At 62.8% G+C, this 13,916-nt stretch overlaps 3 protein-coding genes across 7 annotated transcripts in view; 1 reads left to right on the top strand and 2 right to left on the bottom strand.

Moving 5' to 3' along the window:
• Positions 1-13,867, bottom strand: part of HMGCL (3-hydroxy-3-methylglutaryl-CoA lyase) — a 350,359-nt gene extending 336,492 nt beyond the window's left edge. The window contains exons 1-11 of one of the 5 annotated variants that reach the window (XM_035345814.1): positions 13,793-13,867; positions 13,436-13,519; positions 13,239-13,346; positions 12,732-12,827; positions 12,082-12,230; positions 11,404-11,467; positions 10,866-11,054; positions 10,603-10,728; positions 10,134-10,272; positions 4,518-4,519; positions 3,393-3,403 (exon numbers count right to left, since the gene is read on the bottom strand). In XM_035345814.1, the coding sequence (XP_035201705.1) occupies positions 10,171-10,272; positions 10,603-10,728; positions 10,866-11,054; positions 11,404-11,467; positions 12,082-12,230; positions 12,732-12,827; positions 13,239-13,346; positions 13,436-13,519; positions 13,793-13,843 (969 nt within the window). In that variant the 5' untranslated portion in view covers positions 13,844-13,867 and the 3' untranslated portion in view covers positions 3,393-3,403; positions 4,518-4,519; positions 10,134-10,170. The other 4 variants (XM_035345816.1, XM_035345817.1, XM_035345815.1 and 1 more) reach the window with 4 other exon arrangements.
• On the top strand, positions 845-3,807 carry LYPLA2 (lysophospholipase 2). Its single transcript, XM_035345822.1, has 9 exons — positions 845-959; positions 1,412-1,443; positions 2,033-2,098; positions 2,318-2,365; positions 2,560-2,630; positions 2,905-2,978; positions 3,069-3,170; positions 3,317-3,493; positions 3,625-3,807. The coding sequence occupies exons 1-9, from the start codon at positions 882-884 to the stop codon at positions 3,673-3,675; spliced, it is 699 nt and encodes a 232-aa protein (XP_035201713.1). The 5' UTR covers positions 845-881; the 3' UTR covers positions 3,676-3,807.
• Positions 6,001-9,246, bottom strand: GALE (UDP-galactose-4-epimerase). Its single transcript, XM_035345808.1, has 10 exons — positions 9,083-9,246; positions 8,782-8,897; positions 8,422-8,535; positions 8,089-8,265; positions 7,839-7,952; positions 7,677-7,743; positions 7,486-7,571; positions 7,298-7,375; positions 7,074-7,188; positions 6,001-6,978 (listed from the first exon to the last, which is right to left on the bottom strand). The coding sequence occupies exons 1-10, from the start codon at positions 9,201-9,203 to the stop codon at positions 6,923-6,925; spliced, it is 1,044 nt and encodes a 347-aa protein (XP_035201699.1). The 5' UTR covers positions 9,204-9,246; the 3' UTR covers positions 6,001-6,922.
• Positions 13,868-13,916: the final 49 nt, after the last annotated feature.

The following is a 13,916-nucleotide window of genomic DNA, read 5'->3' on the forward strand; positions in this document are numbered from 1 at the left end:
TGGGGGGGGAGTGGGGCGCCGCCGGGGGCCCGGTGCGCGCCTGCGGGGCGGGGGCGGGCGGCGGTGGGGTCGGGGAGCGGCGCTGTCCGCCGGGCCCCCCGCGGCTCTGGGCCTCCCGGGGAGGCGGCCGGGACCCTCCGGGGCTGGGCGCTGCGTGCACCCGGGGCAGCCCCGTGTCCGCCCCCGGTAAGACAGGGCTGGGGCCCGGAGCCGCCCACGGGCCGGGAGCTGTCCCCCGCGGGCTGTGCCGCTGCCGGCCCAAGGGAGCCGGGAGGGGGGGAGGGAGGTCCGGGGGGGGGCAGCGCTGCCATTGCCCGTGTGGGACCGGCGCTGGGCACGAGCTGTGCGGCCCGGGCGGGGCGGGGCTTGCACGGGCCGGGAGCGGGGGCTCCGCCGCTCGCCGCACCCCAGGAGGCGGTGGCCAGCCCTGCCCGGAGCCGGGGCTCACCAACGCGCCGGTTAATCCCGGACGTCCCCGTACCGGAGGGCCGCACCCTCACGAGGCTGTAAACGCCGCGCTGCTGCGGGCCGGGGCCGGGGCTCCCGGGGCTTAGCGCTCCCCCCGCGGCAGACGCGTGTCGGGCTCTTCGCGGCCGGGACCTGCTGCCGCACCACCCGGCCTCCTGCTGCCCCCGGCGCTGCCATCCCGAGCACAGCTCCGGCTCTGAGGTGCCCTGGAGCCGATTTTAACACTCCCGACACTGCCAGTCCCCGCTTGCACGCCCTCGGCACGACCCTGGAGCTGCGGCGTGGGAAGCTGTTGGGGGTGCTGGGGGAGTGGGGCTGTCCCTGGGCGTCCTCGGCATCTCTCGGCGTTGTTTCCCTGCCTGACCTCCGTGCCTCTGTCCCGCAGGTGTCAGTGTTGGAGTCTGTCTTGGTGTATGTGCGGTAACAACATGTCTGTCCCCCTCCTCGCTGATGCTGTGACTGTCTCAGGGGCAGAGCGGGAGACTGCTGCGGTAAGGGGCAGGCTGGGGGCTGCTCCAGCAGGGTGCGGAGGGGGCCACACACTTAGCCCATGGTGCCCTGGTGCTTCCAGCCTCTGCTGAAAGAGGGCGTGGGGCCAGCGAGGTCTCTGGGGGAAGGAGCGGCTGTCCTCCGGGCTGGGAGCTTTGGTTCTGGGGCCTGGCCCAGTACAGAAGCAACAGGCACTGGGAGCACCAGAGGATGGGTTCTGTGGGTTTTTGGGTGGCAGCTCAGGACTTGGTGTTGCTGGTGCTACTGCTGTGCCTGTTCCGCCCATCTGTAACACTCAGAGCTGCCCAGATGTGTCATCAGCTCTGGCTAATTGCGGCCTGATTCTCTGCTAATTAGTGACTGCGTGGTCTTTTGCCACATTCCTGCAGCCTCTCTCCCGGCAGGCCGGCCATCGCACCAGCTAATTCTTTTGTTTTTCTGCTTAATTTCACAGGTAATTTTCTTACACGGCCTGGGAGACACAGGGTGAGTGCTGCTGGAACTGTGGTGTGCTGAGGGCGGGCCTGGGCCCAGCCTGTGCTGCAGGGGCAGCTCAGGGCCATGTCTGGGGCTCTGATCTCAGCCTCCACAGCCAAGCCTATCCCTAACGAGCCGATCCACCCTAACAGGGGTCCTCTGTCTGGTGGCTGTCTGCGCTCAGCTTCAGTATTTATGACGCTGTCAGCCTCCTGCTCCCTATGGGTTTGACTTTCTGTGCGCATTAGAAGTAGATAACACTGTGATGTTTCCTGTCCCTGGGAGGGCTGCGGGCTAGCAGGAACAAAAGGCTGCTCCCTGCACGGGGTGTTCTCTCCCACACCTCCCCCGCTGATGGCAGCCCCTCTGCCTCCAGCTGCTGGGCTCAGCGTGTTGCCTCTGCCCTGCCACTGAGAGCTGGGCTGGGCACTCATGGGGGCTCCAGGCTGTTGGGGGGCGGGAAGGAGCCACTACAGCAGTGTCAGGGTTGGGTGTCAGCAGCCTTGGAGAAAAGCTGTCCTTGGGGAAAATCCCTCAAATTCGCCAGCATCCTCCGAAGTGCTCAGGCAAGCCCTGATCTCCCTTCTCTTCTCGCCAGGCACAGCTGGGCTGATGCTCTCTCCTCCATCCGCCTCCCCTACGTGAAATACATCTGCCCTCACGCGTAAGTGCTTGGTGACGGGCTTGGGAGGCCTGGGTGCCCCGGCTGGGGTCTGCCTGGGACCTGCGGGTGCTCCCTGGAGTCGCTCTGCAGCCCCAGCCTGCCACAGGCCCGTGGGGCAGATGTCCTGTGGCTGCGGGCCAGACTCTGTTCCCCCCCCCCCCCCGCTCCCATTTGTTTCTCTGACGTTTGACCTGAACCTCCCAACTTCTGTCTCCGCAGGCCCCGGATCCCCGTAACCCTCAACATGAAGATGGTCATGCCATCCTGGTCAGTGCTTTGGGTGCTGGGGGGGTCTGCAGGAGCAGGAGGGACCCTTTGGGGTCATTTTGGGAAGTGAGAGGGATGGGATTGAAGAGCCAAAACCCAGACTCCTGCAGGAGCTGGGAAGGGCAGAGCTCCCAGCTCCCTCCTCCCCACGCGCTGGTGGACGGGTTCAGGTCTGACTCTGCTGCTTCTCCCAGGTTTGACCTGATGGGCTTGACTCCGGACGCACCTGAGGATGAAGCTGGGATCAAGAAAGCTGCAGAAAACAGTAAGAGGCTTTGGGGAAGGAAAGCTCGGAGCTGGTGGGTGTCTCTCCCTCTCCAGGGCAGCAGTGGGTGTGTTCCTGCTACCTCCCCTTTCTGCTCTCCCATGTTTCCAGCCCACCTTCTCCCTGGCTGCATCCAGGGGCCTCTCTCTGTCCCCCCCTGTTCAGTCTGGGGACCTCTCGTGGCTGCCCCCCTGCGCCCTGTGCCCACCCCAGGCCCTGGGGGCATCCCTCAGCAGCTCCCCCATTTCACCAACCCATTTCTGTCTTCATCCAGTTAAGGCAATTATCGAGCATGAGATGAAGAACGGGATCCCCCCCAACCGGATCATCCTGGGGGGCTTCTCGCAGGTGAGTGGGGCTGCAGGGGGTGGACTCAGCCCCCTCCTCCCTTCCCGAAGCCCAGGGACTCGTGGCACTAACGCCTTCCTCTTGCTGCAGGGCGGCGCCCTGTCGCTGTACACAGCGCTCACCTGCCAGCACCAGCTGGCCGGCATCGTGGCGCTCAGCTGCTGGCTCCCGCTGCACAAAGCCTTCCCACAGGTACCTGCGCTGCTGCCCTCGCTCTGCAGGTGGTTTTGGGGTGGGGGGGGTCTGGTCTCTGCTGCAGAGAGCCTGGGGCTGCTAGAGGAGCAAGCTGCCCGCGGTGGGGGCTTCATCCCACCTCCTCCCTCCCTCCCTGGCGGCAGGCGGCGAGTAACGGCATGAACAAGGACATCGCCATTCTGCAGTGCCACGGGGAGATGGACCCCATGATCCCTGTGCGCTTCGGGGCCCTCACTGCCGAGAAGCTGAAATCCGTCGTCACCCCCGCCAAGGTCCAGTTCAAAACCTACCCCGGCGTGATGCACAGCTCCTGCCCTCAGGTCAGTGCCGTAGGAGGACGGAGGGGACGAGGCTGCCAGGGGCAGGGAAAGGCTTGAACCCGAGTAGGGACCTGCTGAGCCTAAACCCCAAAGCCCCGGGCAGCCTCGGACACCGGGCTCTGCGCTTGCAGGAGATGCTGGCGGTGAAGGAGTTCATCGAGAAGCTGCTGCCCCGGATCTAAGCAGAGCTGCTCGAGACTGTCGCAGGGAAGGACACCGAGGTCGCCGCCGCTGCTCTTTCCCCCGTGACCCGTCCGCTGCACACGGAAGCCATGGCACCCCTCTCGCCGCCTGCCACAGCCTGACCCCCGCCTCGTCCCGTCTCCTCGCGCTGCCCCGCTGGGACTGGGGGTGCCTGTCCCTCCCTGCTACCCTCGGAGCCAAGGTCGGAGCTCTCTGAGGTGCATCTCTGAGTCCTCTCGATCCGAGCGGTTTCGGAGGGGGGGGGTTCCCTCCCCTCGGTTTCCCGTTCAGGCACTGCAGCGTATGGGCCTGGCATGGGGTGGGCAAGATTTGTTATTTGTTTTTTTTTGTAACAGTGTTAGGGGTGGGATGCGCCCCCCGCGGCAGGAGGAGCAGGCACGAGGAGCAGCATGGGCACAGGGCAGGGCTGGGGCACCCTCTGGGGCTCCTCCTCTGCCCTCGGCCTCTGCTCGGGTGACTCACGGGTTTTTAGTCAGAGCTCAGGAACCCGGGACTCTCCTGCCAACGCCTTGAGGCCCAGGGAGAGGCTCTGCTCCAGGCTGGCGCTGCCAAAGGCTGCCCCGGCCCTGGGGGCTGGCAGAGAGGTGTCTGTGGGGCTCTGGCCCCAGCCCTGTCACGCACGCACACTGTCCCGAGCTCGCCCTGCGCCCCTGCAGCCTCCACCAGTCGCAGCAGTGGCAGCTCTGCCCTCCTCCAGATAATCACTTCCTTCCTCCTCTTCCTCTCCTTGCTTTTACAATCTTCTCCTCAGCCCTGGGGGGGGGCAGAAGTGTCTTGCCCTCCCTCGGCCTAGCTCCGTGCCCCTGGCCAGGTCCTTAACGTCTCTCTTGCTGCTACTTCTTCCCTTTGGACCCGGGCTGGCTTGGGGCAAGGGAGAGGTGAGGCGAGGGAAGGGCTCCTGGCCCCGTGGGCCTGCTCCTGGCCCCGGCTGGCGTGCGGGAGGGAGTGGCTCTGCTCCCAGCCCTCTCACCAGCACCACCTGCTGGGGAGCTGCCAGTGCCCCTCCTGCGGGGCTGCACAGGGCCTCAGCGCTGCCCTGTGCCCGGGCAGAGGCTGGGCGTCCTCTGGGCTTCCCATGTACAATCAGAGGCTGCCTGGGGCCAGGGCCGTGTCCCTTCACCCAGCTGGCTGGAAGCGGCAGCCCAGGCTTTGCCTCTCCCTGGCCAGGAGCGCTGCGGCACTAGCTGTACCACCAGCGGCCGTGGCACCCACTGGGGGGCTGCTGGCTGCCCCCTCCCCTCCCGCAGGGCCGAGGGCACTCGCTGTTGAGCGGCGCTGCCCTTCTCCTCACCTCTCCTCCCTGGGCTGAGCCCACACCACTGTTGGGCCCCGCAGGGCTGGAGCTGGAAATGTCTTTTTAAGAAAAAACAAAAGCCCCTCTAGGCTGAGGGCTGCAGCTGTCCCGTGCACACTGGCTCTGTGGGGCGATGTTTGGCTCTGTGGGGTGACGTCGAGGCTGTGTCCTGCCCTTGCCCCACAGAGCCCCTCTCGGCACCCCAGAGCTGGGGGGCAGGCACTTCCTGGGGGGGGCAAGGGCTACCAGGGGCTCTGGCCATGCCCTCCCCGCCTGGGACGTGCAAAGCAATAACCCGTTCTCTGGAGAGCCGGCTCTGTCGGACCCACCCTTGGTCTCCTGGGTTGTTTCGGGCTTTGTTTCCTTTGGGAAGTCTTAAACCAGCAAAAGCTGCTGCTGCTGGCAGTGGGGGGAGCCCGGCTCTTCCCCGTGCTTGGGGTTCAGTGCTGCTGGCTCTTCTGCTTTGGCTGTGTAAAGCTGCTGCGTCTCTTGAATGGGGCGCGTGGGAGGCGCGGGGCTGGCAGGGGTGGGACCACAGCTCCTCGCGGGCAGCCGGCCCAACCCACACGACTGTGAACTGGAACTGCATGCACAGCAGGGCCGGGAGCCGTGGCTGCCCATGGGCACAGGCTGGGTGGCCCCGCTCGCCCCCCTGCAGCTCGTTCTGCTCGCTCTGTGTGAGCAGCACCAACCGGGACCGTACTGGGAGGACGAATGGCTTCTCTCCATTCCTCACCGCAACTCTCGTCTCCCCTCCTGCCCGCCTCCCCTCCTCCCCCCCCCCCCCACCCCCATCTTCCTTGTAAATGTTTGTTTTTTTTTTGTGTGTGTGTGTGTTCCACAGAGTCAGACACAAATAAATCAGAAACCTCTCCCAGCTCTGTGCTGGTGCCCTTTTGTCACTTGTGCTCCGTCAGTGCCTCTCCCACAGCCCAGCTCCCCCCCTTCCCCACACTGCCTCTTGGGGCTCAGCAGCCCCAGCTCAGGGAAAGCTGCCCTGAGCTGCCACTTAGAAAGTAAGAAAGTTTATTTAGAAACAAATCAAAAGCTCAAGTCATAATTTAAGTTATTAATCTAAGGGACAGCACACCGGGCTGGCACCAGCCTCAGCCTAACACAGCTGGTGTCACTGCCGTAATAAATAGGATCCCGAGTTGTCAGCAGAGCAGAGCCTTCTCCTGGGCAGCCTTTGGCAACGTGATTACGGAAGTGGCTGCTCAGGCCCCATAGAAGCAGAAGCAGACACCTGAGCCCCCCCACAGCCCTCAGCAGGGGTCCATCAGAGCACATGGGAGGTGAGCATTGGTCCCTGAAGCCACAAGGGAGGGCAGGAAGGAGGAGGGGGTGGCCCCTGGCAGCCAGCAGGGCCTAGTCCCTGGGGCTGGAGGGAATGCCCTGTGGTGGTCTCCTGGGGCAGTCAGCCTCAGGACAAGGGGGACAGGGACACCTGGGGCCTGAGGCCACAACAGAGGTGCTGGGCAGCACTGCCCTGCCCTCACCTCCTCCCCTCAGGGCCCAGAAGCCTCCTGGGGAATGGGGCAGCAGAGAAGGGGCAGCTCCCCTGTAGTTGGTCTCAGCGAGGCTCACCCCTTTGAACAATGGATGCAGCTTTCTGGGGCACTTGGCAGGACCCAGGGGCAGCCTCGCCCATGGCTGCAGGTCCCAGCCCAGCACCTCCTCCTTGCTGGGGCTTGCAAGAGCCCCCGGGCATTCCCACGAGGGGATTTGGTGCCCTGGGTGCCAAGGCTGGGCCCTGGCTGTCTTGTCCTTGTGGCGCTGCTCTGTGAGATGCTTAGGACCTGAGAGGAGAAGGGGAGGAAGCTCGCGCCTGCTCCTGCCCCCCTGTCCCGGGTGTGAGGCGGGCAGGGGGGACAGGACCCGCACCCAGGCTGGCCGCAGCCTCAGCCGGTGGGCAAGCCCCAGGCCAGGGCTCAGTTCTTGCTGAAGCCCGTGGGGTTCTGCAGCTGCCACCGCCACAGGTCCTCACCTGCACCGGGGGGAGAGAGGCAGTGAGAGATGGGGAGGGGGGTGCAGCAAAGCAGGGAGGGGGGGCGCAGCGCAGTGGTAAGGGGGGGCTCTTACACATCTTGTCCAGGCCAAAGGCAGCTTTCCAGCCCAGCTCACGCTCAGCTAGCTCCGGGTTGGCGTAGCAAGAGGCCACATCGCCCTCCCGCCGCCCTGTGATCTTGTACTTGATCTGCAGGAAAGCAGTGCTGTGGGGACTGGGGGGCTCCACGGGGGGCACTGATGCAGGCAGGGGGGCTGAGGGTGGCAAGAAAGCCCCACAGGCTACGGTCAACCCTTACCTCCCTCCCTGAGGCTTTCTCCATGGCACGGACCATCTGCAGGACTGAATAGCCGGTGCCGGTGCCGAGGTTGTAAATCTGGCAGGAGGACAAGGGAGGCACATCAGTTCCTGCCACGAAGGCAGGAGGGCCCTCTTGTCCCGCCCAGGGCTGAGAGCCCAGCCCAGGCCCAGCCCCGCTCTTGGTACCTTGCAGCCGCAGTTCTCCTTGAGCTTCTGCAGAGCTGCGATATGGCCCTTGGCCAAATCCACGACGTGAATGTAATCCCTGACACCTGCAGGACGGACAGTGAGTGCAAAGCTCTGCCCGGCCACCGGGCTCAAGTTGCATGGCTGCCGGTGGGAGGGGATTTCTCTGCTCCTGTCCTGCAGCAACACACCTGTTCCATCAGTCGTCTCGTAGTCATTCCCAAACACACTCAGGAATTCCCGGCGCCCCACTGCCACCTGCAAGGAGGGACAGACCCACGCGAGTGTGGTCAGCCTGTGCCACACAGGCACTGCAAGCCCGTAGGTCCCCCAAGGCGGCAGCTGAGCAGTACCTGCGCCACATAGGGCATGAGGTTGTTTGGGATGCCCTGAGGATCTTCTCCAATCATGCCAGATTCGTGGGCACCGATAGGGTTGAAATAGCGCAGGAGAACGGCATTCCAGTCCTAGGGAAGCACACAGACGGGGCTGCAGTTCTCTGCAGTGCTGCTGGGCAGCCCAAGCCCCAGCCCCCTTTGGGGTGGAAAGCTCCCCCTTTGGAGCCCAGGTCCCAGCCCCGGTCTCCCTGCAGCAGCTCCTCACCTTCTCTGCTTTGCAGAGATCTCGAATCATCTCTTCGATGAAGTACTTGGATTTGCCGTAGGGGTTGGTGCAGCCTCCGACCGGGTGGTTCTCATCTAGCGGCAGGTACTTGGGGTCCCCGTAGACGGTGGCGGAGCTGCTGAACACGATGTTCTTCACGCCGTGGGCTTTCATGGCCTGGGGGGCGGGCACCGGCCGCTGCTGAGGCAGCCAACTGTGCCCGGCTCAGCGACGTGGCTCTGCCCTCGGTGGGCGCTGCATGGTGCTGCCTCGGGGAGCACCGCGGGGGGACCGGCAGCCACCCAGCGCAGCCCAAGGCCCCACTCAGCTCACCTCCAGTAGGCAGACGGTGCCGGTGAGGTTCACCCGGTAGTACTCCAGGGGCTTCTGCACAGACTCGCCCACGGCCTTCAGCCCCGCGAAGTGCACCACGGCCGAGAAGCGGTGCTGCGGGGTGGGGGAAAGCACCGCCTGAGGGCCGCGGGGCAGCCCCCGGGTGTCGCGGGGGGGCTCCCGCTGCGGCCCATGGCTGCGTGACACGAGGAGGGGTCTGCCCTGCCCTGCCCTGCCGGGACAAAGCCCCCTCCCGAGGCAGCGGCCCCCCGGTAGCCCCCCCCCTGGAGCGTCCCCCGCCAGCCCCGGGTCCGTTTGGTGCCCGCAGCCCCCCGCAGCCTCACGAGCCCCCGGCCCCACCTTGCCGAAGAGCTCCCGCAGCGCGACCCCGTCGGTGACATCGAGCTCGTGGAAGGCGATGGGGTGCCCGGCCAGGAGCTGCACGCGACGCAGGCTCTCGGGGAGCGCGTCCGGGCCTGGGTAACGGGGGATAACGGCGGGTAAAGGGGAAAGGAGGTAACATGGGGGGGGTAACGGCAAGGGGGTGAGGTAACGGGGGGGGGAATGAAAGGGGGACCGGGGGATACCGGCGGAGGGGGTAACGGGGCCGGGGTGTACAGGGGGGTAGGCGGGGGGCCGCGTCCCCCGGGCCGTGCCGCACCTCGGATGGCGTTGTGGAGGTTGTCCACCACGACCGGCGCGTAGCCCGCCTCGGCCAGCTGCAGGACGCAGTGGCTGCCGATGTAGCCAGCGCCGCCGGTGACCAGGATCTGCTCCGCCATGGCTGCGGCGCGGGGCAGGGCCTGAGGCGGGGCCGCCACGTCCCGGCCCGGGAGGGACCGCGTGGGGGTGGGGACAGAGCGGGACCACCCACAGCGCTACCTGGACCAGGACCCGGCCGCCGCGGCCCCCCAGGGCCCGTCACGTCACGTTACGGCCCGGCCCGGCCGCCCCTGCCGGTCCCAGGCGCGGCCCCCTTAAGGCCCGGCCGCTCCCCCTCGCCTCCCCCCTCTCCATAGCAACGTGGCACCGCCGCTACGGGGCGGCCAAGCGGCCAGCAGGCGGCAGGGCGCATGCGCGGTGGGACCTGCCCGGGGCTTACGGTGAGGCACCGCACCGCCCCCTGGAGGCCAGAGGGGGCGGTGCCGGTAACGGCCTCGGAGCCCCGGGCCGCCCCCCGGCGGGGCAGCAGCAGCCGGAGGCGCGCCGTTAACGGTACTGTAACGTTACCGTGACTTTATTGAGATAAATACCGCGGCTGTCGCTCCCCGCAGCCAGTGGGGTCCTGCACCAGATCCAGCCCCAGCACCCCACCGCAGGCCTGGGGCCCTCAGGGTGCAGCGCGAAGAGCTCGAGAAGGGAGCCCGAGCCCTTCTGCTGCCGGCAGGGCTAGGCCCGGCAGCGCCTCAGTACCTCACACTGCTCGGCAGCTCGCTCCTGAGGCACCGGGAGGCTGCCCAGGGCCGGAGCCAGGCCCTGGGGTCTGCTCTCCTGGGAGGTAAGGCGCGTCCTTCTCCTCTGCCTCCCCCCTCTGTCCTCCCCGCTCCCATGCACATGTCCGGCATGCTCAGAGTGCAGTAAAGCAGTCCCACTGTGGTAATTTCTTCATAGACTTGAGCGGATGAGTTTCCTCTCAAGCTCTGAGTTTGAAAGGCACACTGAAGAGAGGCGGCAGCAGCACAGAAGGGAAGCCCGGCTGGCTCCAGACCAACGCTTTCTGCTTGACCCACAGACACGCCTGATCCAGTGTCACAGTCTGCAGGAGGCCTGGGACACCTTCGAGTTGGTTCTTCTGTTCAGCGCGTTGCAAATAAATGTACCAGTGTCCATCAGCTTCTGCAGGTCCACACCCTTCAGGGAACAAGAGGTACCAGAGGCGTTGGTGCCAGCTTGGTACCAGCGCTGCCCCCTGAAGCTGCCCAGTAAGGACTGGCACCACTGGGGCAGAGCAGCAGGGGCTGAGGGAGGCTGCAGGGTGCCGAGATGAGGCCCTCGTAATTCTGATGGCAGTGGTCAGATTGTACAGTGCTGGAGAAGGGCCAGGACATGCTCCCTGCGTGGGTGGGACTGCTGTGGCACAACAAGCCCAGAGCCTGCACCTCCTGTACTGGGGCTCTCTGGGCCAGGCTCTGCAACCCCACTCCAGCCCCAACAGCCACCACATGAGAGGCTCACGCTTACCGTGCGGATGCCCAGACCGTTCAGCATGTACACCAAGTCCTCTGTAGCAACATTTCCTGATGCTCCTTTGGCATAGGGGCACCCTCCAAGGCCAGCAACAGAAGCATCAACCACGCTCACACCCATCTGCAGGCAAAACCATTCTCTGTAAACTCCCCTTAATTAAAAGGCAAATTACGCTCCTGCTCCTGAATCCTCTGGTTCACAAGCAAGCACAGAAGAATCCTGAGGAAGCATGCACTACTGCAAAGTAAGAATCTTACCTGAAGTGCTACCAAGATGTTGGCAAGAGCTTGCCCATAGGTATCATGGCAGTGGACAGCAAGAGCCCCAACTGGCACCTCCTTCATGACTGCTGTCAGCATCTCCCTCATGCTCCCTGGGGTCCCGATGCCAATGGTGTCACCGAGGGAGATCTCGTAGCATCCCATCGAGTACATCTTCTTCGAGACCTGTCCAAAAGCCAAGACACATCCTGAGAAGACAGCTTTGTCATGACTTTCCCCAAAGTGGATGCCCACTGTACAGGAAGCAGAGCACGCTCCCCTGGAGCACAATGGCTGAGATTCCTCTGAGAACAGAAAACTCCAGGTCCACCCATCTCCCTGAATTTCCCCGTCCACATCAGCCAGACCACCCTTCCTTATGTGTGGTGGCAGATAGATAGACTGGAGGAGTTTACAGCTTTCTCCCCATTTGGTTAAATGGCTCAATGCATTCTCCAGCCCCTGGGGTTCCATCCATGTCTTTATAACGGAGTCAAAAACCTCACAGAAATTCTGGTTATATTTATCAACTCACCTCTGCAACTTTAGCTGCAGAAATTTTCCCTTCGTAGGGACATCCAAGGACACAGGAAACGTATCTATAGTTGTTGTTGTTGTTGTTGTTGAAAAAAAAAAAAAAAAGAGGTAACTTTTAACCAGGGAATTGAAGTGAGATTGTACAAGCCATATGCTGCACAAATTGTGAAGCATTTTGCATTCTCTATGCAATGGAATATTTTTTTGTAGAAGAAATATACATTTCTTCTACAATTACTTTGTCCATCAAAATGAAAAGTTTGCTAAGATGAAAGCACATCAGACCGTTTGGATTTATATCCATCTGAACACTTCAATGTGGAACGTCTGCCAAGAAGCCAGCATTACTTCACATTATTTGATAAAGCTGAAGATGTAATAAATACATGAAGGGTGAATCCACATGGACTGTAAACTGTCATGAGCTGTCCACAGTTTGCATCGAGCCAACACCTCCAACTCTATCAGTGTGGTGTTGTTTCCAAACTAAAGCTTCCCAACACACAGAGCTCACATCTGCTCGCACCCATCCAGGTAGAGACACTGCCCCCAAACAGCAAAGTTTAAAAGAAATTTCCCTCCCCGAAGCTGTGTGGGCTGTGCTCCAAAGGGAGAACCTCAAGCAGCCACATTCCCCCTGTGAGCTGCTCGGTGCTGAGCTCACAGCAGAACTCACCCCCGGACAGGAATGCTGGCTGCTCGTGCGGCACTCATCACTTCGCTGAACCTCTGCAGGCTCTCCTCTATGGAGCAGTTGATGTTCTTCTTGGTGAAGAGCTCAGACGCTGCTCCAAAGATGGACACTTCCTTGGCTCCTGCTGCCACCTGCCAACAGGAAGCATTAATTAAAGCGAGATGATTTATCTTTCAAGGGAAATTACTAGCACTTAAGGCCTGCCGTTCTCCCATTTTATAAAATAAGTTTTTCCACCCAGTTTTTCCCTAGATGACCTAATTCTTTCCTCAGTTCATTCTACAGCAAAAACACAAGACATCCTGGTTTATCTTCAGAACAAACTACGTGTGCTGGATGCAGTCATGAGGGCTGTGGGACATGCAGATGGGCCTGGAAGCATCATTGCCCATTAAAAGAATGGACAAGTTTTTGCAATTACTTTAAAGAAAATGTAGTGAGTTATTCTCTAAAATGGACAACAGGTTTCTAGTTCCCCAGCAGAGCAATTCCTTTTTCAATGAACTGTAAGATGAAACTGCTGCCTACTAGAATGCAAGGGGCACTTCCCACCCTTCACCACAGCTGAAATGTTCCTTCACAGGCAGCCCTGCACACAGGACGCTGTCAGCATTAACGCTGTGGTCTCTTACCGCTGCCTGAAATCCTTTCAGATTTGGGGTCAGGACGGGGTAACTGACACCAGGCAACTTATTGATTCCTTGCATGACTTCAACATGGTCAGCCATCTGCAAAGGGAATGCGGACAGATTTCTAAGGGTGTCAACATGCTTGCCATCCACTTCCACAAGTTATAAAACATTTCTTAAAATTCGTTTTTTATGAATGTGAATAGCAATATGCAGAATGAGGGGAAATTGGCCTCTAGAGAGCCGACAACACTGCGCCCTTGGATGGACCAAAGGTCAGTCACTGGCTGAGCCAGAGTCAACACGTGCACCACCAGCTAGCTGCTTGTAGGTGAGCCCTGCACTGTTCCCCCGGGTGCAACAGGAAGGTCCAGAATACGAGAAGCACCGTTATTTGGCTCTTCTGCTCTGTGCTTGTTATAGATGTGGTGCTGAGGGTCGGGGGGAGGCGGTCTGCTCGCCGGGCTTTTCTCCCCCCATATCCATGCTGGGACCCCCTGGAGCACTGACCTGGGGCACCCACCGCGGTGACACGAAGCTGGTGGCCTCGATGACCTGCAGCCCTGTCTCCGACAGCATGTTGATCAGCCCGATCTTCACGGCCGTCGGCACGATGCTCTGCGGACAAACGAGATGCACAACGGGGGGGTCGGCCCCGCGGCCGACCCTCAGCGTTCCCTCCCGGTGCCGCCCGGGGCCCGCCGTACCTGCTCGTTCTGCAGCCCGTCGCGCGGCCCCACCTCCACCACCTTCACGCGGGGCGGGAGGGCGCCGGCGGCCGCGGCGCTGATCTGGGGGCAGAGACCGGCAGAGAGTGAGGGGAGCGGAGCGGAGCGGGGCCGTCCCCGGTCCCCCGTCACTGTCCCCGTCCCCGGTGCTGTCCCGGTCCCGTCCCGTCCCCCGGCCCCTCACCGGTCGCAGCGATCCCGCCCAGCGAGGCAGCAGCCTTCGCGCCGCCGCCATGGCTGCCGCCCCCCCACGTGACCGCGCCGTCACGTGCCCCAGTGGAGGGGCCGGGATGTCACGTGACGGCGGCGCGCAGCCGCTACCCCCGCTGCCCGTACCTGGCCCCGGGCGGCCTCGCGGGGCGGCGGCGGCACGGCGCAGCGCGGCATCGGCGGGACGGGACGGGACGGGAGGGCTGGACCGGGAACGGGGACCGGCTGCGGCTGGGTTGCTCCCGCTGCA

This window comes from Oxyura jamaicensis, chromosome 23 (genome assembly GCF_011077185.1).
Source record: "Oxyura jamaicensis isolate SHBP4307 breed ruddy duck chromosome 23, BPBGC_Ojam_1.0, whole genome shotgun sequence".
Lineage (NCBI taxonomy): Eukaryota > Metazoa > Chordata > Aves > Anseriformes > Anatidae > Oxyura > Oxyura jamaicensis.

Coding starts and splice junctions, on each gene's coding strand:
- GALE (XM_035345808.1), bottom strand. CDS start 9,203: ATGGCGGAGCAGATCCTGGTCACCGGCGGCGCTGGCTACATCGGCAGC. Junction 8,266..8,421: donor GCACCGTCTGCCTACTGGAG/GTGAGCTGAGTG, acceptor CCCGCCCCCCAG/GCCATGAAAGCCCACGGCGT. Junction 7,744..7,838: donor TCATGCCCTATGTGGCGCAG/GTACTGCTCAGC, acceptor CCCTCCTTGCAG/GTGGCAGTGGGGCGCCGGGA.
- LYPLA2 (XM_035345822.1), top strand. CDS start 882: ATGTGCGGTAACAACATGTCTGTCCCCCTCCTCGCTGATGCTGTGACT. Junction 960..1,411: donor CAGAGCGGGAGACTGCTGCG/GTAAGGGGCAGG, acceptor TTAATTTCACAG/GTAATTTTCTTACACGGCCT. Junction 1,444..2,032: donor CACGGCCTGGGAGACACAGG/GTGAGTGCTGCT, acceptor TCTTCTCGCCAG/GCACAGCTGGGCTGATGCTC.